The sequence below is a fragment of the Crinia signifera genome, chromosome 8 (assembly GCF_055691185.1).
Source record: "Crinia signifera chromosome 8, ASM5569118v1, whole genome shotgun sequence".
NCBI lineage: Eukaryota > Metazoa > Chordata > Amphibia > Anura > Myobatrachidae > Crinia > Crinia signifera.
Window position 1 is genome coordinate 114,311,003 of NC_139224.1, and position 26,902 is coordinate 114,337,904.

The 26,902-nt window shown below is 44.3% G+C and overlaps 1 protein-coding gene across 1 annotated transcript in view; it reads left to right on the top strand.

Annotated features, from left to right (window-relative positions):
- The first annotated feature begins 264 nt into the window (after nucleotides 1-264).
- LOC146026400 (calcium-activated chloride channel regulator 1-like) overlaps nucleotides 265-26,902 on the top strand; it is a 74,776-nt gene continuing 48,138 nt past the window's right edge. Inside the window, exons 1-3 of the mRNA XM_083157044.1 lie at nucleotides 265-344; nucleotides 6,324-6,541; nucleotides 26,404-26,544. Coding sequence (XP_083013170.1) covers nucleotides 6,383-6,541; nucleotides 26,404-26,544 — 300 coding nt within the window. The 5' untranslated portion in view covers nucleotides 265-344; nucleotides 6,324-6,382. The remainder of the gene's footprint in view (nucleotides 345-6,323; nucleotides 6,542-26,403; nucleotides 26,545-26,902) is intronic.

A 26,902-nucleotide genomic window follows, 5' to 3' on the forward strand; every position in this document is an offset into this window, starting at 1 on the left:
GTACTGAACGTATCCTGACTAATAACATTTTATAAGTTAACACATACTGAGTTTATTTATTTTTCCCCTCTTGTAAAGTAAGACAGATGTAACTGCAGGGAAAACTCCTCCATAATAAATACCTTCGGTTTGAGATTATTTTTTTTGTGACTTTCTGTTTTTCAGTTTTACGGAGGAGTCACCCTCACCCCTCCGGCAGGATGGAGATACAGAAGGGGGCGTGTACTAGGGAAGCATGCAGCCTGGTTGTAACTTGTTTCAAGTCAGAATATAAACCACTTCAGGACTGAGGACTGGTCTGACTCTGCACACAGCTCTGTAGCTTCGGACGGAGTCTTGTTGAGGTAAGATTATTAAAGAATAAAATGTTTTGTCTTCGATTACTATTATTATTATTATTAGCAACTTGAACATTTTAAAACTATTTACGGACTCATTGTGATCAGATAACCATAATGTGCAGCTCTTTATACTAATAAACCGTGTTTACTTTATTGATATGAAAACAACTGGAACTCCTTAAACTTAGAAGGAATTAAAAAATGTAGGACATTAAGGCATTGTAAGTAATATACTCCCTTAGGGGATATAAATAAGTACATTTCTGTCTGCTTTACAGCTGGATTTCTGAACAATGTATGTAATAAGAATATTTGTATTGCTGGACCCCTTGTACATGTAGAGAGGCTGATATTGCAATCTTTGTAATCCATATGATGTACAGAACTTGGACCATGAGTGTATTTTATTTATTTAAATCAATACAATGTGATCTGGGTGGAATCTTACCAGCAAGGATCGCATTGTAATATGTGATCCTATCGCTGGAATGTACATGCCAAAACAGGGCTCCGAAGGCAGCTCCGCTGGGTGCTGGGGGGGGGGTCTGCACAGTTAGCACTGACCGCAGTGCCCCATTAGCAGTGCAGTAAGTAGCCCATGGGCTACTGCCATCTCTGATTCGACGCTGCTCGATATTGATACATCGGGCAGAGTTGCATCGATGCCATACCGGCAAGCGCAACCTATTGGGGATGCAGCTGTTGTTGGGGCAGGAGCGATCGCAGCATGGGATCACTGCACTCTCTGTGATGCATTCTGGGGGTACTTAGTTAATATCAAATTAATATTAAGTCGCTCAAAGCCAGTGCTTCGAAAGCTAGTCTGCTTCCTTGTGATTGTTTGTGCATGTGTGGGAGAGAGAAAGATGTAATTTCACTTGCTGCCAACAGATGGCAGTGTTTCGTAGACACACTGGGGGAAATTATCTAAGATGTGTATACTTCACATGTGATGTTGCTATGGGTAACCAATCAGATCCTGTCTACTATCTTCTAGAGCAGGCATGTCCAAACTATAACCATCCAGCTGTTGAGAAACTACAATTCCCATCATGCCTTGTCACAGTTCTGCCATTAGGGAATGCTAAATCTATGGCAAGGCATGCTGGGATGTGTATTTTCACCACAGGTGGAGGGCAACAGTTTGGACATGCCTGTTCTAGAGGGTGCTAAATAAATAAGTAGATTCTGATTGGTTGCCCATAGCAACATAACATGTGAAGTATAATATACATCTTAGTAAATTTCCCCCACTATATCTCTGATTACGTAATACAGTCTTATATGTGACCGAGTTTGCTGGGATGACTGGTAACTGTCTGCAATATGACAGTTTTTCAGTACATTTAAAATTAATCTGTCTCACTGTTGAATTATTGACTTGATATTATTTAGATATGGTCCTCAGGGCAGCAGAGAGCCTGGCCAGGCCTGGGTACTTTTCAGGAGTCATGGCTACGCACTAGAACAATTTTTTTGCAGAATGACGACTTCCGATAAATCGGCCGATATTGGTCGGATGCGCGCTCCCGCGGATCTTTTGCTAAATCTTCTTATCTTACTTGCTGCATGAATGATTAAAAGATTTACCAAAAGATCCATAGGAATGAACATGGGATCTTAAGATAAATCTTTGGTAAAGCTGTGCGCTTGCCAGAAATCTTTTGTCCAGGACTGACAAAAGATTTCAAGGCTAATTTATGTGCAAATATTAAGATTGGAGATCTTTCTAGTGTGTGAGCAGCCTTAACCCCTTCATTCGTGTTTTTTTTCTGGGGAGCGCTCCCTACAAAGAAACACCACTGTCTCCTCGGGTTCGGGCAGCGCCGCTGAACAGTCAATCATCCGCAGCCCGGCCGTGCGGCTCGTCCCAACATGCGGCGATTTCTGTCCAATATCGGGACTCCCAACTGCCCCCCCCCCCCCGCGCGCAGTGGGACACTGCCGGCCACTGGAGGGACACGGGAACGTCCCCAAAAACTGGGACGTTCCTGCGTTTAGCGGGACAGTTGGGTGGTATGCTGTCAACATGTACCTCCATTTAGAGTAGCGGATACCCTCTACATGGTACGCATTTACTGCCCAATCAGAGTCAATGTGGATGCTAAACTATGAAAAATTCCAAAAGGGGAGCTTAGCCTTTTGCATGTCAACCTTTTGGTATCTGCCTAGACACTGCACACCTATAAACCGGATGCCATTATTTATTTATATGATTAGCTGGAGGTAAAACATTTAACTAGAGTGAGGTACAGTCAGGATATCTGGCCAAGAAAATAGCTGTTATCAACCTTCAGACATATTGCATGACCTAGTATCGCTCAGAACGCTTAGCAGATCTCCCCGTATGTAGGCCCGTTACCTACTTTTTCGCTCAGCAGTGGGCAGGATGCTGGACGATGTCATCTCAGAATTCCCATAAATTCTGGAGTTTCCCAGTCATTTCAGAATAGTATGCAAGTCACACATGCACAGACTTGTTTTACTTTCGTTTTCATAATCCTTTTTTTTTTTTTCTCATTAAAACAAAGTAATTTTTTTCTGTTTGCTAGCCCAGCTCTCACTCATTGGGCAGTATTCAATGAGAAAAGTTCTCCGTGTTTTGTGGAGAACTTGTGCTTTGTTCGCCTTGGACGGAGCATTTTGCTCTCCAAAAGCGAGCAACCCTATTCAATGTGAAATTCTCTCCGTCTTTCTAAGTGATGTTCTCCGTGTCTCTCCGTGTAGCAATTCTCCATCTTTTGATGGAGAGCTGGAATGTGAACTTTTAAACTAAAAGGTTTTTTTCTTAAATTTTGGTGTCAAAAAATCAGTTTTTTTTTTTTTTCTGTGAAGGGGCATGTTATTTTTATTCATGTGCTTATAGCACATGAATATATATATTTAATTTAAAAAAATATATTTTTTTAAATTTTTTTTTTTTTAACACAGTGCAGCCAGCAGGGGGCGCCGGAGCCGCTCATTAGATATTCATATATTTACTGCACCCGGACGTAACTATGCACAAACGAGTGCAGTGAATACTGGGTCCCCCGCTGGCTATAGGGGGGTGCAGCCTGGGTCCTGGAGAGCCCCCCTCCCCTCCACAGTCCTCTGGAGCAGCCAGGGAGACTTTAATCTCTCTGGCTGCTTCCGGCTCCCTGAAAGCTCCCTGCTCCCTGCAGGGGTTAAGACTCTCCGCGAGTGGCGGAGAGCATCAGCCACATTGAATAGAGGGAGCAGGAGTGGCAGAGAGCCCTCCGGAACACGGAGAGTGCATGGAGAGCGAAATAAAACGCTCTCCATGCACGGAGAACTTTATCATTGAATACTGCCCATTGTGTTCTATATAACATAAGCTTTCCACAGAAAAGCTTTATGGTGCCCATACAAGGAGCTTTTCGGGCTGAAGGTCCATACGCAGCGCTATACAAAGCCGCTCATCTGCTGGTAATACCAGCAGATGAACGGCTTTCCCAGTGATGATGCGGGAGCACGCATCACCGCTCATCGCCAGGCCATACACACTGGACGGCTTTGAGCTGAAAGTCACCCAGTGTGTATGGGCCTTTAGGAAGCAATGCGCGCAATGCGCTTGTACATTGTAAAGTCCAAAAATGTAGCACATCGGATGCGTTTTGGACTAGATATGATGCAATCTAGTTCAAAACGCACGGTACGCATCGCACAGTGTATACGTGGCATTAGTTGGATAAATGCAGCAAATACTACTTAAAGCTGGTAATCGTTCAGTGTGTATCAGGAGAAGCCTAATTGGTGCTTTGTTTCCCCCACAATAGGGGTTATCACCCTTTCAGAAACAGACTAATTATTGATTTACATTAAGGTGCCCACACACTAGAAAGATCTGCGATCTTAAGATTTGCGCATAAATTAGCCTTCAAATCTTTGGTCCGCCCTGGACCAAAGATTTCAGGCAAGCGCACATCTTTACCAAAGATTTTTCTTAAGATCCCGTTTGCGTTCCTATGGATCTTTTGTTAAATCTTCTGGTCTTTTGTGCAGCATGTAAGATCAGAAGATTCAGCTAAAGATCCACGGGAGCGCGCATCGGACCGATATCGGACGATTTTCGGTAAATATCATACGATATATCGGCCGATTTATCGAAAACCGGACAATCGGCCAAAAAATCGTTCTAGTGTGTGTGTGTGGGCACCTTAAGACTCTGTCCAGAACTAGTCTATTTATCAGTGAAGATAAGGGGGGGGTTTGGGTCAATCGCACAAAACTTTGTATAAGATGGACCCTTATATATTTATTAGATTATATAGACAGGGGTGTGCTACCACAGGACATAGTTTGGGGACGTATAGAGAAAAAGAAAAGGATGTCCTTTGGTGGGTGCACCTCAAAAAATAATTTGAACTTAAAATGTAACCTTTATTAACCTTTTCTAAAAGGCTGCGAAAATATTAAAAACGTATGACATACAAGGGTGGGTTTACACACATTAAAACAAGGTGGCAGGCAGGTGTTGCTGAATAAATTTTTATCGTTACACGTGTGGTGATTGCACAGTGTGTGGGGCCATCCAATTCTGTGCAGTGGATCGCAATCTATGTGAATGCCGATCTCTCTCTGCTAACAGATCCTAATAGATGCCATAAAAGACTGGGTTAGTAATCTTCCGTCTTTCAAAAGTATCAGGATGTGCTCGAAGGATGCTTGTCACTTAAATTTGAGGTGCTGTGTTTATGCTAATCACAGTCACCGGCTGAATATATCAGATCTGGATATCTCGGGGTGCCTACTCTGTACAAATATCAGAGAGGCCTCGACACCGGATGGCCAGTAAATAATAAGCAAGGTTGCTCAGTGGTATCTCTGGGGTGAAGCGCTACCCTGTATGTGAAGCAGGGGCGCTGAAAACCTTCAGAGAAACCCCCACTGTGCAGATATAAGTATAAGAGGAACCCAATATGACATCCTTACTACGGGCACATATGCAGGTTCAAGCCCTTATAAGGGCTGCTGAATAGCCACACTACGGGTATATAAATCAAAATGCAATATAAGAAAAATAACAAAACCGCAACAGAACTGCCTGCGCACCGCTAGCCGGCACGCGCTTCGCAGTTAAGCTTCCTCAGGGCCAACCTGCCTGGGGTCCTGTGAGGGTTTAAATACCTAACTCTAATGTAAATGGTCCAATCACTGCATTCACCATTTTGGCGCGTCTGAATTGTGTGTACGTACGTCAGCCAATGGCCGCCGAGTATGCGGCACACCTCCAGAGCGTTTAATCACGTATCCGGGATGTCATCGCGTCTGGGATGTGACTAAGCACAAGACACGTTGCCCGTTGTTGTGGCAACGTTCCCTCCCAGCTGGAGATATATTAACCAATAGTGGAGTGATGCGGGCATGGCTTCGGAGCGTGTCATCACATCTCCAGGCTGTATGCTCACGTCTCAGGGAAATGGACATGTCCCGGACGCGTCCTCGTTGTTATGGTAACTGGACATTCTTGTGCTAATAACCTTGTTAGCCGGCGTTAGAAGACTTGCTATATGTATAACAGTCGTTTTATCAGTGAAGATCCCTATTGCAGGCAGAAATGTGTTTTGCTAGGGATATAGCTTTTTATCACCATATACATCAGTGATTACCACCAACTGTCACACCATTTTAATTACCAATAGCCTTGCCATCGATCGGTTTGACTGGCCTTCTTATGATTTGATCTGTTCATGCCAACAGAACAATTAACCAATAAATCAATACAATACTATTACCTATAAATATGGTTGCTAGGGTCTGATACTTGCTTGATATGATTTCTTTATTTCTTTCCTTTTAAATATCAGGCATCAGTTTACATAAGCCTTATTATTGCAAACAATAATGGATTTACCGCCTGGTTGTGCAAAGACACACATAACACAGTATGTTGAGAAATTTGTACCTAAACCAGTTGCGAAATTGTTGACCTATTACAGTATAACAAGTTATAATAACACTGTATGTACCTCTTATTAGGGATTTCCTGCACAGAAACTTATATATAAGAAGAAGCTGGTAATCCTGGAGAGACGAAAATGAAGGTTGTTGGGGTATTCATTCTCATTTCTATACTACAAGTGACACTTTCTGCAAGAGACTCATTGGTGAAAATCAAAGATAATGGATATGAAGACATTATTATTGCAATAAGCCCAAAGATTCCTGAAAATGGAAAGTTAATTGAGAGAATTAAGGTAAACCAGTTATTTTTATTATAATGTATAGTATGTGGATGGGCAGAGTCTGACATTTGTGTTGACATAGTATTATAAAAAAAAAAAAAAAAAAGGTTGGGACCATAATGTCAACATTTTTTTTTTTAAATTTCAACTTTATTTACGTTTTCTTTTTTTTTTAACACATATAAAAAGTTACATACATTTAAAAATCAGAAATACCTTACATACACTTCCCTTCAGTTTCCCCCAATTACCATTCTCCATTCTATTTTATGTTGCCGTGTTACATTTGATCTTTGTATCGGGGGGCGAACTCCACCTCTCCTATATCTACATAATTTATTTAATTTTATTTATTATTTCTTAGTGCATTCTTTGATCCTTACTTTTATCGACTTTTACTATAACTCTGTGTGATTAGTGTTTTATTCATCCGATGGTACCTCTTACTATCACCATTTAGGTTTTAATTTTTATCCCCCTACCCCTTACCTATATTCTATCACCACCTTTCATCTACTGCACTTATATATAATTTCCTAAACTTTACTTCTTCTATTTTGTGGTAATTTCAATGTGCTTCAACTTTTATTTTTTATTTCCCCCCCCCTTGTTCAGTACATGTGAAGTTTAAACACCTATTTCTTTTAAGTTTCATTTGAGTTTCATTGTGCCCTCTATTGTGTCTATTTTATTCCCCCCGTGTGCTCTACCTTTTAATTTTATCTTCTTCTAATATGTGTGAGTTTCAGGTGTATATTTCTCTAAATTTCATTATTCCCTCTATTTCGTTCCCCCCCTCTTAAGGAGCCGTGGGATTCGCCCCTCAATTTACACTTATACCGCTTCCCTCCTTCCATAAGGGAATTTTACTTGTCTCATTCCCATCAGCCTTACATTGTTCCATAATTTGGGGTGTGCATTCCGGCATTTCTGCATTACATCTTATCATAATATTTATAACTAATTTCTATCCCCCCCCCCCTCCCCTCCCCTCTTAGGTTGATTTTTATCTTTCTTGCCTTCACCTTCTATCCTCATATTGGCCCTTATTCTGATTGACGCGGACTTTACCGCATACTTTCGGATCGCGTCTTTACGGCGTCTGCGCATGCGTGGAGAACGCAACGCGCATGTGCCACGCCTTGACTCGGTACCAGTTCGGCCAAATCCCGTCCAGAACTGTTCACCGCTATCATTCGGGAAATAGGGGCGTATTATGGGCGTCATGCGGAATGACACATGGGCGTAGTTTCAAAGTGGGCAAAACGGGGCGGAAACATGGGCGGACACGGGGGAGTACACTTATGTTGGGGGGCGTACATTCGGAAACCACTCCGAATGCACGCGATCAAAAAGGGCCGAAATGTGCGGTGTCCACAAGTGTACTATTGCTTTGCGGACACCACTCGTTCATGCGGTAGGCGAACGTACGCCTAATGACTACAACCATTAACACCTGAACCCAATAGAATCTACTCCTTTACTCATTACTCACTAATAGGCCGCTTGTCAGTGCTTTAATTGAAACCATTGCTGCTTCAAGGAAACCTTACTAGTCCCCCACATATGCTGTACTTGTCAGACACTTTCAAACTGCTAACAATGGACATGACAGAATATTAATACTATCAATACACATGTGTATTTGACATGTACTCATGAAACCACACATTTTGGGTAAAGTAAACACATTTATTTATATTCATGTCACAGTCAATGCCAGTGTGATGCAATGACCATAAAATAATACATACAAACAATAAACAACATGGCAGGAATGCAGCAAAATAAATAATAATACAAAACAAATATAATTGCACACAGATGGACTCCAGCACCTCCTATGTGCCACTGCACATGCAGCCAGTGGGAAATGAGGAGGCTGCTGGCCCTTCTACAGCAGGGCAAGCTGCACCTGACCATTCAACAGCAGGGCACCCTACACCTGGCCCTTCTGCAGCAGGCCAACCTGCAGCTGGCTCATATGCACCATCAGCAGAATCATTTGGAACACAACCGGGGACTTCACAAGATAGTACCATGGCCATCACTTCAAGTACAGCTGACACTAATGGCAGGCAAAAGAGGGCAACAGGGGAACCACAAAGGACATATGAAGCAAGGGCTCATCTGGTTACCCTCAGCACGTGATTGGACACAAGAAGCTGACACACACAGCACAATGGAAGATTTGGGAACACATAACGGCGGAGATTAATGCAGCCACAAGTTCATTTCCGACCACGTTTGGCCTTGGTAGGCTCCTTGGCCTGTGCAGCAGCTCTTCGTGGACGGCCAGATGCTGGGGCAGGTGGAGCAGATGATGTGGAGGGGTTGGCTGGTCTACCCCTCCTGCCAGCAGGGAGTGTTGCCGGTGGTAATGCACCAGAAACGGATGACATTAGGACCCTGTTGCTGGTAACCAGCTCCACCATAAGCTCATTATGGTGGAGGAGGAGATCATTTTGGCGGGTGGCTTGCTCGGCCAGCACCTGAGCACTTGCAGCCATGGCCTGATGTGACTCAGCCATGGCCTGCATGCTCGCAGCCATGGACTGCTGGGTGCTGACCAAGCTCGCCAGGATCTCCTCGGTCCTACGCACCCGTTCTGATGCCAAGTCTCCCTGCTGGTTGATGTCCCCAAGCACCTGGGCCAAGGCGGCCAAATCGGCTTGGGCCGATGCCTGCTGCTGCACAGGCCTACCTCTGGGGCCAGGTGGCACGGACTCCTCCACCTCCTGAGCAGAGTCGTCACCAAGCGGTGGGGTGTCTGTGGGAAAAGATAAACCCAATTAGGAGACATTCTACGATAATTACTTGCACAAGTTTATGGCATGACCAATATTTACCTTCCAGAAAAGACGCAAACACTTCAGCTGGGGCCTCGCTATCCATCGTGCTCACCCCCCTGATCTCCTCAACTGATATACAGCTCTCGGCCATCACCTCCAGGGGGGTGAGCTCTAGCCCTGATGGCATGGGCCCGGCCCCAGATGTCTGGCTGTGTTCCCACCGCTTGGTCATCTTCCTCTTCAGGTTGGTTTTGAAGTCCTGCCACCTGCAATGTAAGTTGACATATTAATACATGTCACTCCCAATGTTAGCTGTTGCAGCCATTGCTCTGTGCTACATATTACAACATGTGATTAATGTCCCATATATAATATTACATGCAACTATGATATCAACCGTTACAATACACATTCACAATCACCCTACTCTAACTCTCAACGAAATAACATGGCAATAATGTATGTGTATCGTAACAACCTCACGGCCCATTTGCTAAATGCATCTAAGCATCAATTCAATCATTACTTGGCTATTACTGGCCACATGTATCACAAAACAACTTGCCTCTTCTTCACATGGTCCGTCTCACGAACTTGTGGCGCTACTTCATTAATCTCTGCCGTTATCTGTTCCCAAATCTTCCATCTGCGTGTGTGTGTCAGCTTCTCCGATGGACACTCAATCCAATCACGTGCTCGGGGAACCAGGATGGCAAGCTCCTGTGCTTCATATGCCTTATTTCTTGTAGTTGGTTCCTCTGTTGCCCTGGCTCTCCCCTTGCCACGTCCTTGGCCACGCCCCCTGTCACGTGTCGCTGCACTTGAAGTGCTGGCCATGGTACTACCTTGTGAAGTCCCCGGTTGGGTTCCAAACAATTCTGCTGATGGTGCATATGAGCCAGCTGCAGGTTGGCCTGCTGCAGAAGGGCCAGGTGTAGGTTGCCCTGCTGTAGAATGGTCAGGTGCAGGTTCCCCTGCTGTAGAAGGGCCAGCAGCCTCCTCATTACCCACTGGCCGCATGTGCAGTGGCACATAGGTGGTGCTGGAGTCCATCTGGTCAAATAGTTGCTGCAGCACTGGGTCCACCTCTGGTTGTGATCCAGACATGTTAGCAACAACATTGTCACCTTCTAATACACCTTTATATACTGTTTGTGTATCCTGTTTGGCGGACATCAGCGGCAGCTGCGTTCCGTGCGTGTGCGTACGTCGCTGTTTTTTCGCGCCGCATACGGTGGCTGAAATTCCATTGTGTAAAACCTGGCGAAAGTTCGACATGAAATACTGGTCACCAATGCTAACATTGCATAGAATCTTCTGATACACCTGTGACTATTGCACAATACACATGCTATTTGCTAGCATGACATGACATTTGATTCATGACTACTGTGGTATTGTGGCGTTTTAGTGCAAGCTAAAAGTAGCCCAATCCCTTAGAGAATCCAGGCCACAAGTCATGCAATACTCATCTCTACTGTTATAGACCACACATGTGAGAACCCTATAAATAGTGACTTCCTGCTAGAATCATTTGTCTCCAGATCTGGACTTGTCAGGGTCTAAGGTAAGCTCTTCCATGCTCCTTGTAGATATGATATCCATTAACAATGTAAGTGTATGAATGTATGCACCATTGCCTCACTGACTACAGATTGTTGGGCCAGCAAAGTGGGTGTATCATTATTGCAACATGTCACATGTTCACTATTTCACTCACAGGTCTTAAACCTGTGTGGGTTCATCTATTGCAGGACAACATGTCCCAGCAATAGATGAAATGTGTCATAGTACATGATGTCGGCAAAAAATGCTGACACCTTTATCTGTGTGTTTTGGACGGTGTGTATTGAGTTCATATTATTGTGTCATCATTAGAGAGTCAAATGGATCTGCGGGATTTCACGGGGCGGCCATCTATTGTACGTATTGAAGGCTACAAATCTATTTGTAGTGGGATATGCCCATTATGTGCATAGGTGCATCAGTATTTATGTTCATTTCTTTATAGGTTGCTGAAGCTATTATGCGCTACATGGAGAGGAGGCTAAGGGCACTTGCGGCTCTCCCCACTCGTCGGCCAAGGAGGCCAGGACGTGCTAGAATCTATCGCACACGGGTGACTCTGTTTGCTATGCCCGATGATGAGGTACTTACTAGGTACCGGTTACCGCCACATGTAATTCTGGATCTGCTCACCTTAATTCAGAGCGATCTGGAACCTCTACACGGGATCACGACAGCAATTCCGCCTCACACACAGCTGCTGGCGGTGTTGCATTTCTGCGCCTCAGGATCATTCCAACAAGTAGTGGCAGTACTTGCTGGAATATCTCAGCCGGCCTTCTGCCGAATCCTGAGGCGTGTGACGTCGGCCATGTTCAGGCGCAAGGGGCACTTCATGGCCATGACATTTGCCACCAAGACCCTGCGCAGAAGCCAGCAGGCCTTCCATCAAATTGCTGGCTTCCCTAATGTGATAGGGGCTGTGGATGGCACCCATGTACCATTTGTGCCTCCATCTCGAAGTGAGAAGATATATAGGAACCGCAAATTGTTCCACTCACTGAACGTGATGGTGGTATGTGGCCCATCCATGGAGATTCTCGCCTTCAACTCGAAGTTTCCCGGAAGTGCCCATGACTCTCATGTCATCCGACAAACCGGGATATGGCAAAGACTACAAGAGCTGGAAGGCCGTGATGCGTGGGTTCTGGGTGACTCCGGTTACCCATGTACGCCCTGGCTACTTACGCCGTACAGCTACCCAGCACCGGGCCCACAGGAGGCATTCAATCGGGCGCATGTTGCCACCAGGCAAGTGGTGGAGCGCTCAATTGGCCTTTTAAAAGGTCGATTTAGAGTGCTCCACCGCACTGGTGGTGACTTACAATATGCGCCTGAAATGGTGTCGAGGATCGTGGGCCTGTGTATATTTTTCCACAACATTGCTGTGCGGCGTGAGATACCCTTTGATGAGTGGGAGGTACCATCTGAGCCGCAAGATCCGCCCATGCGCCCATCCCGCGCCCCTGAATGCCGGAGGGGATACCAGCTGCGGGACTCTGTGGCGCAAAGATACTTCAGGTACATGTTATCGAGTTGACAGAACACACCAATTATTGTAAAAATCACCTCTTCAAATAAGTACAGTGTGTTAGTTGTCAGTGTTACAACACGAAAATTAGCCTGCCTGCCCTCCTAATGGCAAAGAAATAGGAGATATTTATCATATGTGCTTAGTTTTGGGGGAAGTTAAATATAGGTGCTAATTATTATACCTTGTTCAAGGGATCTTATGTGTTTGTTATAGCTTCATTATTGTAGTTGATACTATCCCTGATGACTGGTGAGTACATTGATTTATTCTGTAATGTGTTGGGGATTTTTTCATGTGTTGATGTCTGATTTGTTTGCAGATATATATATATGCACCAATTATAGTAAGTCATTTTTTTTTTTGACATTTGTTAATATATACTCTTGTCAGTACTATTACCCCCTTTTTTTAGTGGGTTCACCTCCCTCTCACTCCTAGAGAGTTATTTTTTAGATTAATTTTTCTAGGTTAGTATAAAATAATAGCACACTAATTAATTAATTTCACTTTAAATATATTGTCCCTTAGACTGATTAGCTAGATATCCACAAACATATTATATTAATAATAATAAAAATGCCCCCATCAAAAGTACACACTAATAGTACACCAGTTAATTAATTCACATTAAACACATTGTCCCTCTGATAGATTAGGTAGACACTCACGACATATTTGCACTATGTTATAATTCAAAAATATACCTAATTATTGTACTAATAAAATGGTTTTAATTAGCCAATTACAGTTCCCTTTAGAAATATAAGTGATTGACACTTTATCATATGAATCATTTCTGCTAATATGGCCGCCGTATGGAGCGCACATTAGACCTTTTGCGCTCCACCGGCGTGACAATAATAGATGTCCACAGTAATATTAGAGTGGACCTTTATCCCTGTGAGCGCCGTTGCACTTAGGACGGCTATATTACATGCACAGCTCCGTGTTTCCTTTTCCAAAATGGCCGCCGTTTGGAACGCACGCTGTTAATTATGCGTTCCAACGGATCCAATCGTCTATCCCTTTATCTAAGAAAGTTATATTTTAATTTGGGTTTGTAGGCAACTAAGCGGTTTAGCATTAGGGAACATTTTCAGTATTTTTCTTTATTTATAAACACTTTTTAAGTACGTTTTCGGTCAAATCATTCCCGGAAATGATGTCACATGGTTTGGGCTTTATATACCCTCCAGCAGCACAGAGCTGTCATTAGCTTTGGTGAATTCCTTGCTGTATGTGACTGGTGCTCAAGCATTAAGTAAGTAACCTCTTTATGTTGTATTGGATGCCTACTCTGTTTGAACTGAACTTGCATATTTCTTTTGGATTGTAACTACAACAAAATACTGTTTTTCTATCAGATGTATTTGGAGGATTTTATTACCATTATCCACTCTGAATTGGCAAATTAGAAATATTATCATTTATCCACCTTTTTTCTGGTATGTGAATTTATTGAAATTTCAGTCTAAATTGTATCTGCTAGAGTGTGAAGTTTTTTGTAACATGAAATGAAATCTTTATGTAGATTGCCGGAAGCTTGTTTCTGAACTGTCTCTGAGATACGTGATCCCTATGGTATTTAATACTTTGAATTTCCATAGGTATGTTCTTTCATTTTGTCATCATGTGGTGAACACTGGCTAATTTCAGTCACCTGATTTTGGGTACTAATTGAGGTCTTTTCATCTTGGTCATTGTCCTTCTCTTTTTTTCCATCTCCGCCTCCTGTTCTTTTTCTGTATATCGATATGTGATTGATGTTATATATTATTGTTAATTACAGTGTCTACTGCCCCTGATGAAGTCTTGTCTAGACGAAACGCGTTGGGCCTTGTATCTGCGTTTTGAAATTCTTCAATTCGAGCAAAATCCTTAAAGTTCACCAATTGTTGTATTATACATGCTTATATATTTTGCATGATTGTAATTTCCCTGTGAAGGGTGTTTTATTGTTAAAGTGTACTTTTTTATATATTTTGTATTAAATATACAACTTTTTAAGTGATATTCATTTGTTCTTCAGCGCACCCCGATCCCCCCCTTTTTGTCTATGTCTATTTGATGGGTCTTATCTAGCAGTAGACCCTTCGGTGGTGCTGCTCTAGTCTTATAAGCGCAGGAAAGGGTTTCTCCTTTGCATATATATATATATATATATATATATATCTATCTATATATATGATATTAGAATTCATTCACATGTTTCAACATTTCAAGGAGCAGGCAGCCAGGCAGGCAGGCAGGCAGGCAGGGCTGGTGTATAATGCTGGTCTCAGGATACCTGCAAGTGTGTGTATGTGTCTTTTACACATAAATGTACGCATACACATAGATGCATAGAGTAAATAATGCTAAGTACAGCTAGGCGTTGCTAAGCTATAGCACGCGTTGCTTGGCGGAGCGAGGCGTCATTGGATTTGCTAAGTGCATACACACTGTGTTTTATATATATCAGATTTGTTCATTGCCATACATCAACACTACTGTTTTGAAGGCATGCGAATTTGTCACCATTTGTGTTGGCGCAGAGACGCTGTTCATGTAAAGATGAACAATAAAGTTATTAACACAAATAACTGTGATCAACCAATGCCACCACCTGATTGGTTGATAGATGCCATTGTCAACATGGCGGAGACACGAAGGGCAGAACCCTTCACACATGCGGAGCTGAGGGTTCTTGTCTCCGTCATGGAGACAAGGCTGGGCCGTGCGGGGCCGTTTATCACAAACCGCCATAAGCGAAGGGCCTATGCTGCGGCAGGGCGCCGAATTTACGCCCGCACTCGGGTGCGGAGGTCCCTCGGGCAGCTGGAGAGGCGGTGGTCGGACCTCCGCAGGCGCCAGCCCCAGCTGCTCCATCAACTCAGGAGCGAAATTGCTGATTGTGAGTATTTTAGCTATGAAATTTCGCACTTACAACATAGCATATCATGAAACACATTTTATTGTTTATATAAGTGGGTGTCCATGGGTTTAAAAGTCCATAGACTGTTATGTGTGCTTCTTCCTGGTTAACATGCAGTCATGTGGCTTTTATATGTAATGCCATAGCATTGAGGATTCTGATGCATACAATGTGCCAGATCTAATATGTGTTACACATTGATAAATGCCTGGGTTGTAATGTGTGAACAAATTACTAACATGTTACACATTGATAAATGCCTGGGTTGTAATGTGTGAACAAATTACTAACAATCACATAATAATTTACATGTCACAATTTGGAATCCATTAACAGTAAGGAGCTACTTTCCTGCATCGTTTGCCATCATTATCACCCTTCCATGTATGTATTGTTATGGATTAATACATGTGCCCCAATGACCCGACATTGACCATGATGTTTTTTTCTACCACACAGCACGAGCCCGAGCACGACAGGCCCGTGAAGAGGCGGAGGCAGCCCTGGGCCAGGAGGAGGCCCAAGACCCGGAGGAGGAGGTGGCGGCAAGGGTGGAGGAGGAGGAAGTGGAGGAGGAGGAGATGGTGGTGGAGGAGGAGGAGGGGCGTGAGGAGGTGGTGGAGGAGGATGTGGAAGCGGAGTTGGTTGCGGAGGAGGAGGTGTTGGTGGCGGAGGAGGAGGTGGAGGAGGAGGTGGTGGTGGTGGTGGAGGAGGAGGAGGTGGAGGTGGAGGAGGAGTTGGAGGAGGAGGTTATTGTGGCAGAGGAGGTGCCGGAGGAGGGGGCTGAGGAGGCCACGGTTGCCCCGGAGGAGTCTGATGACGAGGGGGAGGAGGCGTGCCAGGCCCCGGAGTACCAGCAGATCGGTATGTTAACATAATGCATCATTCATGAAGTAGTTGTACTGGTATTTGTTATGTAGCACTGGTGATAACAAATTTTTGGCCCATACTATTCATATAGACCCCAAAGTGGGTAGCTACAGATACAGGTACGGCTTAGATGGGGTGTCCAAGGCATCCCTTTCATCCAGGACACCTCTGAATTACACAGGTTTGTGGGATGGGTTGGAGCTCCATTTTGACTGCCACATAACCGTTGTAGTTAAACAGGATCCTGGAGTAAAGGGATGAGTGGATCATTTGTGGATTAAATTCACCTGCTGCAAGTGTTGATTATGACCCATCAAATAGTGGAATCTATATTGTTGGTGAATGTTATTTCTAAACTATAGGATGTATGCTATAAATGGAGTATGGGCCGGCCTACCTTGGAATGGAGTCACAAGTTGCCAGTGTCCCAGGAGCCTCCTCTACCTAAACACCCCCTGTAGTTCAGATTGTTTTTTTGCCCTCACAGAATTGTAGGTTGGTTTAGACAGAATTATGATTTTGAGGATGTGTACTGTGCATTCCTGACATTTGCATAACTCCCATGCCACGAACCATCACTGAACTTAGACTGAGCAGATTGTGACAAGTTCTTATTGACGGAGGCCATGACATGCTTGTCATTGGTTAGTCATGGGTGGGTTGTGACTGAGAAGAAACACTATGACTGTTATGTCTTCTGCAGAGTAAAGGGTAGAGGCCAAAAAAGACAGTATGTAGTAAATAAGTTAGCATGTATGTATATATGTATGTGTCATATCTATTTATCTATGTGTGTCTCTATCTCTCTACATAGATAGATATATATATATATACACACATGTCACCTAGCATTTGTGCAATTTATGTCGCAGTATGTGAAATGTATGCATGAATAACATGACTAATTTTTGCCCCTTTGACATGCCCACAGATGACACCACACCGGCAGATGAGGGGGTGCGTGGGGCCGTCCTGCGAGCGGAGCACCATTTGCGGCTCCTTCAAGCAGACCTGCAGGACATCCGTGATCTCCTGCTTTAAATTATTATTTGACATTTTTATTTTTATATGTTAATGGTGTTTGTAAATAAAATCTTTATGCAAGTTCACAGTTGTTGGTTTTATTTGCACTTTAAATAGTATATGTGTAGATTGTTTATAACCTTTTACCCAGGGTGTAATACAAACCATTGCACTTACATTGCTGTAAGGGTTAATGTGTGCAATGCATGTGTTAGGCATGCTTGTAAGGATATATTGGAATCTAATTGATTCCAATTCCAAATAAGCTGTTTTTTATGAGGATAGGTAATTGAATAAGTGGGTCATGTGATGTATTGCAGAAGATACTTCATAGTGAGTTTTTTGGCGTAAATACTCCGCTTACGGGCGGTAGCACCGCTTGCCTCCCGTTTGGATGCGGTATTTCCGAGCATACTCTGTAATACTCGGTAATACCGTGCAGAATCGGAGTGTTTCTCCCGCACACGCATGGTTTGTATGTCGTCCGTAAACACGCCCTGTTCTTAAAGAGTGAGTCCGTCCGAATGCGGAGGACACGTGGGCGTTTCTACGGACGACGGCCGCATGCGGCAAAACACCGTGGCGTGCGGACCGCTCCGTAAGAATGCGGGAATATCCGCACAGATCAGAATAAGGGCCATTGTGACCCTGTGTCCTTTGATCTTTCTTGACTATTAGAACTCATCTTTCTATATAGTCCAGTTATTCCAGATCCTATAAAAAGTATTTATCTTTCCCCTTGCCATGTACGTAAATTTTTCATGTGCCATATTAGTGTTCATAAGGGCTTTCCAAGTGTCTACGTCAGGGCCTTCTTTGGCCATCCACTTTCGGGCTATACAGGTCTTAGCCAGAGTGAGTGCTATGATAGCAAACAGTCTTAAATGTTTTTCCATCCCTCCCTTCTTTATATTGGCCAGTACACAGGCGGATGGTGTTCAGCTTTCCTTGGGAATTCCTCTATCAACCAACTCTTTGATTACATCCTCCCAGAATTCAATCACCTCTGGACAAGTCCAAAGCAAGTGCCAAAATGTGCCTATGTTGTTTGTACATTTGGGACAGTTAGCACTATCTCTCCCCCCAATTCTATATAATAGTTCTGATGTCATATATGTTCTATGGACTATAAATAGCTGGATCTGCTGCAGACTCACTTGGTTGGTTGCCAACCGTATGTTTGCAAGGGTCTCCTGCCATTCCTGTTCGGAGATCGGACCTAAGTCCATCTCCCATTTAGACTTTAACTCCACTAGATCACCCCTATGAATTACTTGACCGAGGGCCCGATATATGTAAGATACCTCATGGCTCCCTGGGCATTTCTTCAACAGTTTTTTAGTTTCCGCATGCTCTAATTTCGGGCTAGCCCTCCCAAATTGGGTATTACAGGCATGGCGCAGTTGCATATAACTAAACAAATATTTATTGGGGAGGGAGAATTCCAATTTAAGGGACTGGAATGACCTTAACTCCTCGTTCTCATATAATTGTCCCAGTGTTTTAACTCCTTTTGGTCCCCATATCTTCCCTATTTGCAATTTCCCCAATTCTGTCAGAGTTTTAGTCCCATACAGCGGCGTGCCAGGGTCCATTCCCCGACTTCCCAGTAGTCCCTCTGCCTGTTTCCATACTAAGCTCATCTGCCTAATAATTGGTGGCCATTTCCGTCTCATATTGCCACTCAATAACATCTCTAGGGGGGTATGTCCAGAGGTTAGAATCCTTACTATCTCTCCAAAGCCATCCTCTTCTGTCCCCCTTTGAATCAGTGATCTTAAGTGTGCCAATTGTGTGGCTAGATAGTACAGCCAAAGGTTCGGCAGTGCCAACCCTCCCTCCCCTTTTGGTCGAGTTAGTGTTTCTAATTTCAATCTTGGTCTTTTATTAGACCAGATTAAAGATGATATTAGCCCATCTATCTTGCGGAAAATTCGCCTTGGGAGGTATATTGGGGAGTGCTGTAGCACATACAGAACCTTCGGCTGTACTATCATCTTTACTAAGTTGATTTTCCCAGTTACCGTCAGAGGGAGACGTCCCCAAGGCTCTATTTTAGATTTAATGTATTCAATTTGCGGGGTTATATTTAATTTCTCAAACCTTGAAGTGTCCCTAGTTACTTTTATCCCTAAATACTGGAACTCCTCCACCCATTTAAGTGGGGCCAGGGCCGTCACCAATGGGGGGCATGGGCCCTCCAGGGGTAATATACATGACTTACTCCAATTAATGTTGAGGCCCGAATATCCCCCGAAACTCTCCACCATCCCCACCACCCCCGGCACTGCCTCAAGATGATTGTGTACAAACAATAAAATATCATCTGCATATAGGGCTATTCGATCTTCCTTTTTTCCAATATTAATTCCCTTTATTATTCTGCTTTCTCTTATAAGGCATGCCAGGGGCTCAATGGCCATGGCGAAGAGACCCGGGGACATCGGGCATCCTTGTCTTGTTCCGCGTTTAATCTCAAATCTAGGGGAAATGTAATTATTTACCGAGACTCTTGCGGCTGGCTAACAATATAATAATTTTGTCCAGTTAATAAACACCGGGCCAATCCCTATCCATTCCATGGTTTCCCATAAATAGGACCATTCAATGGTATCAAAGGCTTTGGCCGCGTCAAGAGAAATAACAGCCGCATTCTGCCTCTCCTCCTGCTGCACTTGCAAATGGAGAAACAGTCTTCTCAAATTAGAGGTTGTGGACCTTCCTGGCATGAACCCGGCTTGATCACTGTGTATAACTTCTGTAAGGACCTGACTTAACCTGTTTGAGAGGACCTTGGCTAAGATCTTCACGTCATTAGTTAACAGAGATATTGGCCTATACGATTCCACCTCCTTAGGGTCTTTGTCTTTCTTTAAAATTACCGTTATTAAGGCTTCTGACATTGAGCTAGGAAGTTTTCCATGCTCATAAGCCTCATTAAGCAAAGTCAGAAACCTTGGGGTGAAAAATCTGCTATACTTCTTGTAGAGTTCTTGGGGTATCCAGTCCATTCCTGGCGCTTTTCCCCCTGGTATAGAGATTATAGCAGCATCAATCTCTTCCAGAGTTATGGGGGCGTCCAGGATTTCCCTAGAGGCTAGAGACAGAGTCGGATGGCTTATATTGGCTAGATAGCTTTGGATCTCCTCTGGAGTATGTATCTGACTGGATTGATATAGCTGGGAGTAGAATTCTCTAAATTCCTCGGCTATCTCTGGTGTCTGATAGACTGAGCTTCCTCCTTTTACTTTTATTTCTATTACTGTATTTGCAAGCCTATCCTGTTTTACTATTCCCGCTAAGAAACTCCCAGGTCTGTCCCCTTCAGTATATCTCAAGTGCCCTGCGTACAGTTCTCGGATTTTTTCCTTCTCCGCTAGACATTGTCGCCAAGCGTCTTGGGCATCCCTCCATCTTACTTTGTGTTCCTCTGTACTATTCGAAAGATATACTGACTCCGCAGTACAGCAATTATTTTCCAGCTCCCTTTCTTTAGCCCGAAATGATGCCTTTCGGCCTGCTATCTCCCGTATCAAGGTTCCCCTAACACTGGCTTTAAAGGTGTCCCATATGATTTCGATGGGGGCTGAACCATTATTGAGCATAAAGAACTCCTGCAACATAGCTTCAAATTGCTCCCCGGACTCAAACTGTGTCAACCAAAATGTATTTAATTTCCAAAATGTGAATCCCCTTTTTTCACCTAGGTCTATTTTATACATTATTGGGGAGTGATCTGAAATCCCTCTTGTTAAATAAGTGATTTCCTGGGTATTCGGAATCAATTCTTCGGACACCAGCACTAGATCTATTCTCGAAAATGTATCGTAGGAGCTCGAAAAACAAGAATATTGTTGTACCTCCGGGTATTTTTCCCTCCATACGTCCCGCAGCCCCATTTCTTTGACTGTTTCTGGGAACCCATTTTTCCGTGTTATGCCTCCCGTGTTCCTTACCCTCTTTCTATCCAGAATTGGGTCCATCACATTATTAAAGTCACCTAACATAATAATGGGAACATTAGGATATAGTGCCATAAATTCAGCTGCTGCCTTTAATACGTCATAGCTGAAAGGTGGTGGTATATATACCGACATCAGCAGCAGAGCCCTGGGACCGATTCTACACTTAATGAAGATGTATCTTCCCCATTGATCAACTATGATCTTATCATTAGAAAATGGGACCCCCCTACGTATCAGGACTGAGACCCCCCTGGAGGTGGAGGTGTGAGTTGAATGATAGGCCCACCCTATCCAGGTTTTTTTTAATGACAACACCTTACCACCCTCCAGGTGGGTCTCCTGTAGACATATTATATCTGCTGCCTGCTGGCGAATATACCTCATTATGCTGGCGAATATACCTCGGCGGGTATGTGTTCCCCACATGTAATGTCTTAATGTAATATATGTAATGCCTTCACCCCCCCACCTTCATCCCTGCTTGATGCTGCACTGTAAATCCACAAAAAATTCCTAGTGTGCGCAAGCATACATGGCCAATAAAGTTGATTCTGATTCTGATTCTGACAAGGGATCGTTTTATTTTGTTATTTACTCCCCTCACGTTCCACGTGAGTACACTATAATTTACCGACATTCAATTTTCCTTTCGTACATATAACAAGGGGTAGTTACTCTTATCTCAGTTTCACAGCATGAGGCTTCTTCCCTCCAGTTTTTAATCAACCTATCCCTTTCCCTCCCAGCCTCTCCCCCCCCCCCTCCACCCCCCTCCCTGCATGCCCTCCCTCTCTTCTACCCTTGACACGCTTCATATCCCGACCCACCCACATCAACCCTTTCCCTTTCCTATTTACACTGTATTGTATTGAGGCAATCAATCTAATGGCTACAGGTTGGGGGCTCTCCCCCGCTCCCAGAACCATTATAATCACAGGATCCCCAGTGAGATAATTAAACTTTTCTTTTTTTTTTCTATCATAGAGGAGTCATTTTCCATATTCACCATCATATTATCAACAGGAAAGAATAACCCTGTCATGTTCCTAATACCCCCAAAAAAAAAAAAAAAAAAAAAAAAAAAAAAACCCCAATAACAAAACCCACCCCTAACCCCTACCCTCCAGTAATAATTATTTCAATTTAACATACGTGCTCATATTCCTGCTCTTAATTTTAGCAGTTAATCAGACCAACCAGGCCTATCTTAAATAGGCCATTACTCCTTGTACTGACATGTTAGTTAATTCATTATACATTTGCCTAAAATTTTAAATAACACAAGGGTACATGTTGAGGGTTCCCTCCTGCTCCCGAGACCATTATACTCATAGGATCCCTAGAGAGACATTTAGTCATTTCTTTGGCCCTTATTCTGGTTGAAGCGGTAACGGCCGCTTGCGGCCGTTCCGCCGATGTTTTCGGTCTGCGCATGTGCAGAGGGCACTCTGCGCATGTGCAGCCGAAATCGCCGTACACGTATTTTGTCCGCCGCAAAGGGGGTGGATAGGGGCGTGAGGGGCTACGAAGCCTCATTTGCATATGCATACGCCCCGCGTTTCATGGGCGTTCCCATGCAAACGCGGGGCGTACGCATGCTAATGAGGCTATGACGCGTGGGTACAGGGCGGGCATCTGACATCGCCGGATGTCAGCTGCCCGCCCCCATACAAGATTTCACACGGACAAGTGTCCGTGTGGTCTTGTGCTGCGGGACCTGGTGGAGCGTGCGGCCCTGCATTCGATGTTCAGCGACCATCGAATGCAGGGGCTGCTCCCACCATGGAGGAGGCGTATCCCCGTCCACAATCATGCGGATCGCCACATGGCCGCGTACGGACGGCCGTGGCGATCCGTATGGAAGGCGGGGATTCGTCTGGTGCGGTCGGAGCCGCATATGCGGCTCCGGCCGCACCGATCAGAATAAGGGCCTTTATCGGGAAGAGGGTCATTCTCAAGAGTCTCTGTTACATTATCAGACAAGGGTCGGGAACCCACTCATATTCCCGCTATCCCCTTGGTACCTTCACGATCACAGAGAGAAAAAAAAGGGGGGGGGGGAAGGGGGCAGAGAATCACTTTTTGCTCTTAAACTTATTTTAAATCTCTACACATTTAGGCATTCAGCTAGCATTCAATGCACGTTTGCCTGGGAATTTAGAGTCCAACCAGGCTGCAGCTTCCTTTGGTGTTAAAAAGAATTTTGTATTTCCCTCATGGACCACCCTGAGTTTAGCCGGGAAGAGCACTGCATATTGAATCTCAAGCTCTCTCAGGCGTTTCTTGATCTCGTAGTATTGTGCTCTTTCTCGTTGAACCCCAACAGCATAGTCCGGGAACACTGAAATCCTTGTGGTATCCCAAAGTAATGGACCTTTAACTCTAGTTAGTTTAAGAATTGTGTCCCGGTCTGAGTAATGGAGTATTTTTGCGATAAAAGTACGGGCTGGTGCCCCCGGGGGAGAAGGTCTCATGGGAACACGGTGGGCTCTCTCCACTGAAAAAATATTTAGAGAAGGCCTCTTGCCCATATACTTTTATTAACCAGTTCTCCAGGAACATTTCCGGATTAGCTCCCTCTATTTTTTCCGGCAGCCCTACAAATCTCAAATTGTTTCTTCTGAAACGTCCTTCCATATCCGTCATCTTTATGTTAAAGGACTTAAGTTGCGCAGCCATATCCTCAAATTGTGCTACCAGAGGGGTCACTGTATCCTCTAATGATGAGGTGCGATTTTCCACTTCTTTGACTCGTTCTTTAACCCTCTGGACGGACTGCTTAATTGCGTCCAAGTCCTCTTGCACCTTCTCAATTTTACTGGCCAAACGCCCCTCACTTGCCGCGAGGGCATCCAGCACTTTTTGTATGGATGATTCACTTTGTTCTGGCTCTGGAGGGGTAATTGGAGGTGAAGTCCCTTCTCTGGTAGTAGGTGTTGGGGTAACAGGCTGCCTCGAGAATTTTGCCAGCTTATTAGCTGCTGCTGTGTTCTGGGTTTTCCCCATTTTACAGTTTTTAAGGGCAAGGTTGTTATACTTTCTGTGGCTTTAGATGGAAATCCTATACTAGGAGGGAGGAGGCCAAAGGGAGGGGGAGTGTGGAATGTCTTTTTATAATTTTTTAAGATGTTTAATGATATGCGTCTCAGTCCAACCTTTTATTCACTGAACTGCAGGTGAACCACTTTTAGGTGTTTTGAAGAGGGCAAGAGAGAAACCAATAAGGCAAAACCATATACAGGGAAATAAAAGGGGACCAGAAAAAAGAAAGGAGATTGCGGGTTACTCACATATGCCCCTGGCCACTGTAATTGAAGTCACTCGGCTCCAGTCTTTCCTTCTGGAACCTGGCTCCTATTTTTAGGAGATATCAATCCCGTTTTAGCTATCAGGAATATTGTCCGTTTTTGTCCAGCTCAATCCTCCTCCGCTGCCTCCCTCACACTCCTTACTCCCAGCCACTCGCCTGAAGCTCCCAGCCACTTGTATCAGGCTTATGCTCCAGCTCCCAGCCTGCCCGTTTGTCAGCTGCTTGCGTCCCCGTCCTCTTGCTAGCAGCCGGACGCTTGTTCACTGGGCGCTTGTTCACTGGGCGCTTCTGCTCTGGGCGCTCACGCTTCTCCTCTCCTAGCCACTCACAGCTAATGCGGCGATGCTGCTGTACGGCTCCGTCCTCGAGCCCTGTCCCGGCGTCTGCTCACTCGTCAGCCCGCTCGTCAGCCACCTACGTCAGCTGCCTACGTCACCTCCGCTCCCGGCGTCCACCTTCCTCGCCCCGCAATACAAGCCGCCGGTACGCTGGATTCTCTACTCCACGCGATACTGCAGCCCAGCGCAGGTAATAGACACCGATGGTGAGGGGGAAAAGACTCCCTTCTTTTGCCGGACTTGGTCTTTCCTCACTGGGGAGCTCTATACAGGATATTTACTATTAGTATGGAGCGGGAGAGAGCAGCGACCTGCGTCTCACTCCCTACCCTCCGTAGCCACGCCTCAAACAAAAACCCATAATGTCAACATTTAGTGTCCACTTTAATCATGTAGATATGTCGACCTGGTGTCCCAGTGCTGACAAAAGCCCCATATACAGTGCTTAAAAAGGGGCACCACCGATACAGTTAACTATATCGGTGGTGCCACTGTTCAGAGACATTGAGTGTACACACTGAATGATATCGGTACACAATATTGTTCAGTGACATCACCAGGACCATCCTGAACATAGCCAATATCGATCTGAATATTCAGCAGACAGAGTGGGGTGGGGGTGGGGGGGTGTGAACTACCCACTCACGTGCATCGTTAATAATATTGAATGTGCCACCACAAACCTTTTTGGCAGGGGGGAGCTAAATGTATAGTTACACCACTTAAGGGCCCGTCTGAGCGATATCTTTTAAATTCTTGTCTATTGTGCAAAGTGCTTTACCTGTTCCAGGTCAGGTCAGGCCTCTGATCTTCCAGCATTATGCTCAGTATTTCTCTGCTAATCCCTTATGCTCCCTGTACTGCTTGACCCGGACCTCCCCATCAGCCTAACCCTAATGTCGACATTCTGCCAACAGAGTTGACATTCCACCTGTTCACTTTCTGAAAAATGTCCTTTTAACATTTTAATTTTATGCGAACCTCCTTTTTTATTTATTTTTTATTTATTGTGGACCTTTTGACTAGAGCCCCTAAAAAACATTTGTTTTACATATATTATTCTATGAGGGCAGTACTATTAATGGCAAAGGGTGTGACAAGCTGTTGCCACAGAGCTTTAACGCCAGCAACGGCACCTGATCTCTCGTCCTTCGTGGGCTGGTTTCAGCCCGAATTAGCACTCGGTGCAAACCGTGAGATCATTGCAGGTAATAGGATTGACCCCTCTATGTGGTCTGTTTAGGGTCAGATTTGCTGACATGTGTTGTGCATGGATCTGCCAGTTACAGTATGTGGAGTCAGATCACTCCTCACATATACTGTGATTAGAATCAGGCTTCTGTGTGTAACGCCGTAGAGGTCATAAGCCATTTCTGCAGTTCCAGAGTCATACAAATGCATCTGCTTAAAGGCAAGAATATTTGATCGTGTTTGACTGACCTGACAGACCATATATAATCACTGGTAAAACTAGTTACATGACTTATCCTAAAATGTCTGCCATGGAGGATATATAATATAAGTATTTTTTTTTTTAATTCTGTTTTTAAATGTGTTGACAGAAAATGGTGTCAGACGCTTCTACCTACATGCTAAAAGCCACAGAAAACAGAGTATTTATTAGAAGTGCAAAAATTTTACTACCCAACACCTGGACGAGCAACAGCACGTTTGGCAGGCCAAAAGCAGAATCCTATGATAAGGTAAGTTACATTATTTATCACTCATAATACTATCTTAGGCGTGCGCAGCACATTTCATTAGGGGGTGCACATTTCATTAAGGGGTGTCTTACACGCCCATTGGGTGTGTCTAACACCACCAATCAGACGTGTCTATGAACTATTCGCACTCGCTACAATATAAAACATCTCTCAGCCACACCATAATCTTCTGCCTAGTTCAGTTTTAATCTTCTAATTACTCTGTGTAACAGTACATGCAAATAAAGTCATAAACATACATGAATGATGCAGGTATGTAGTGATATGACAATGATCTATTACAATTAACAATGCAAAACACACATACTTGATTGATGGGCGCTTGTTTTAGTGGAAT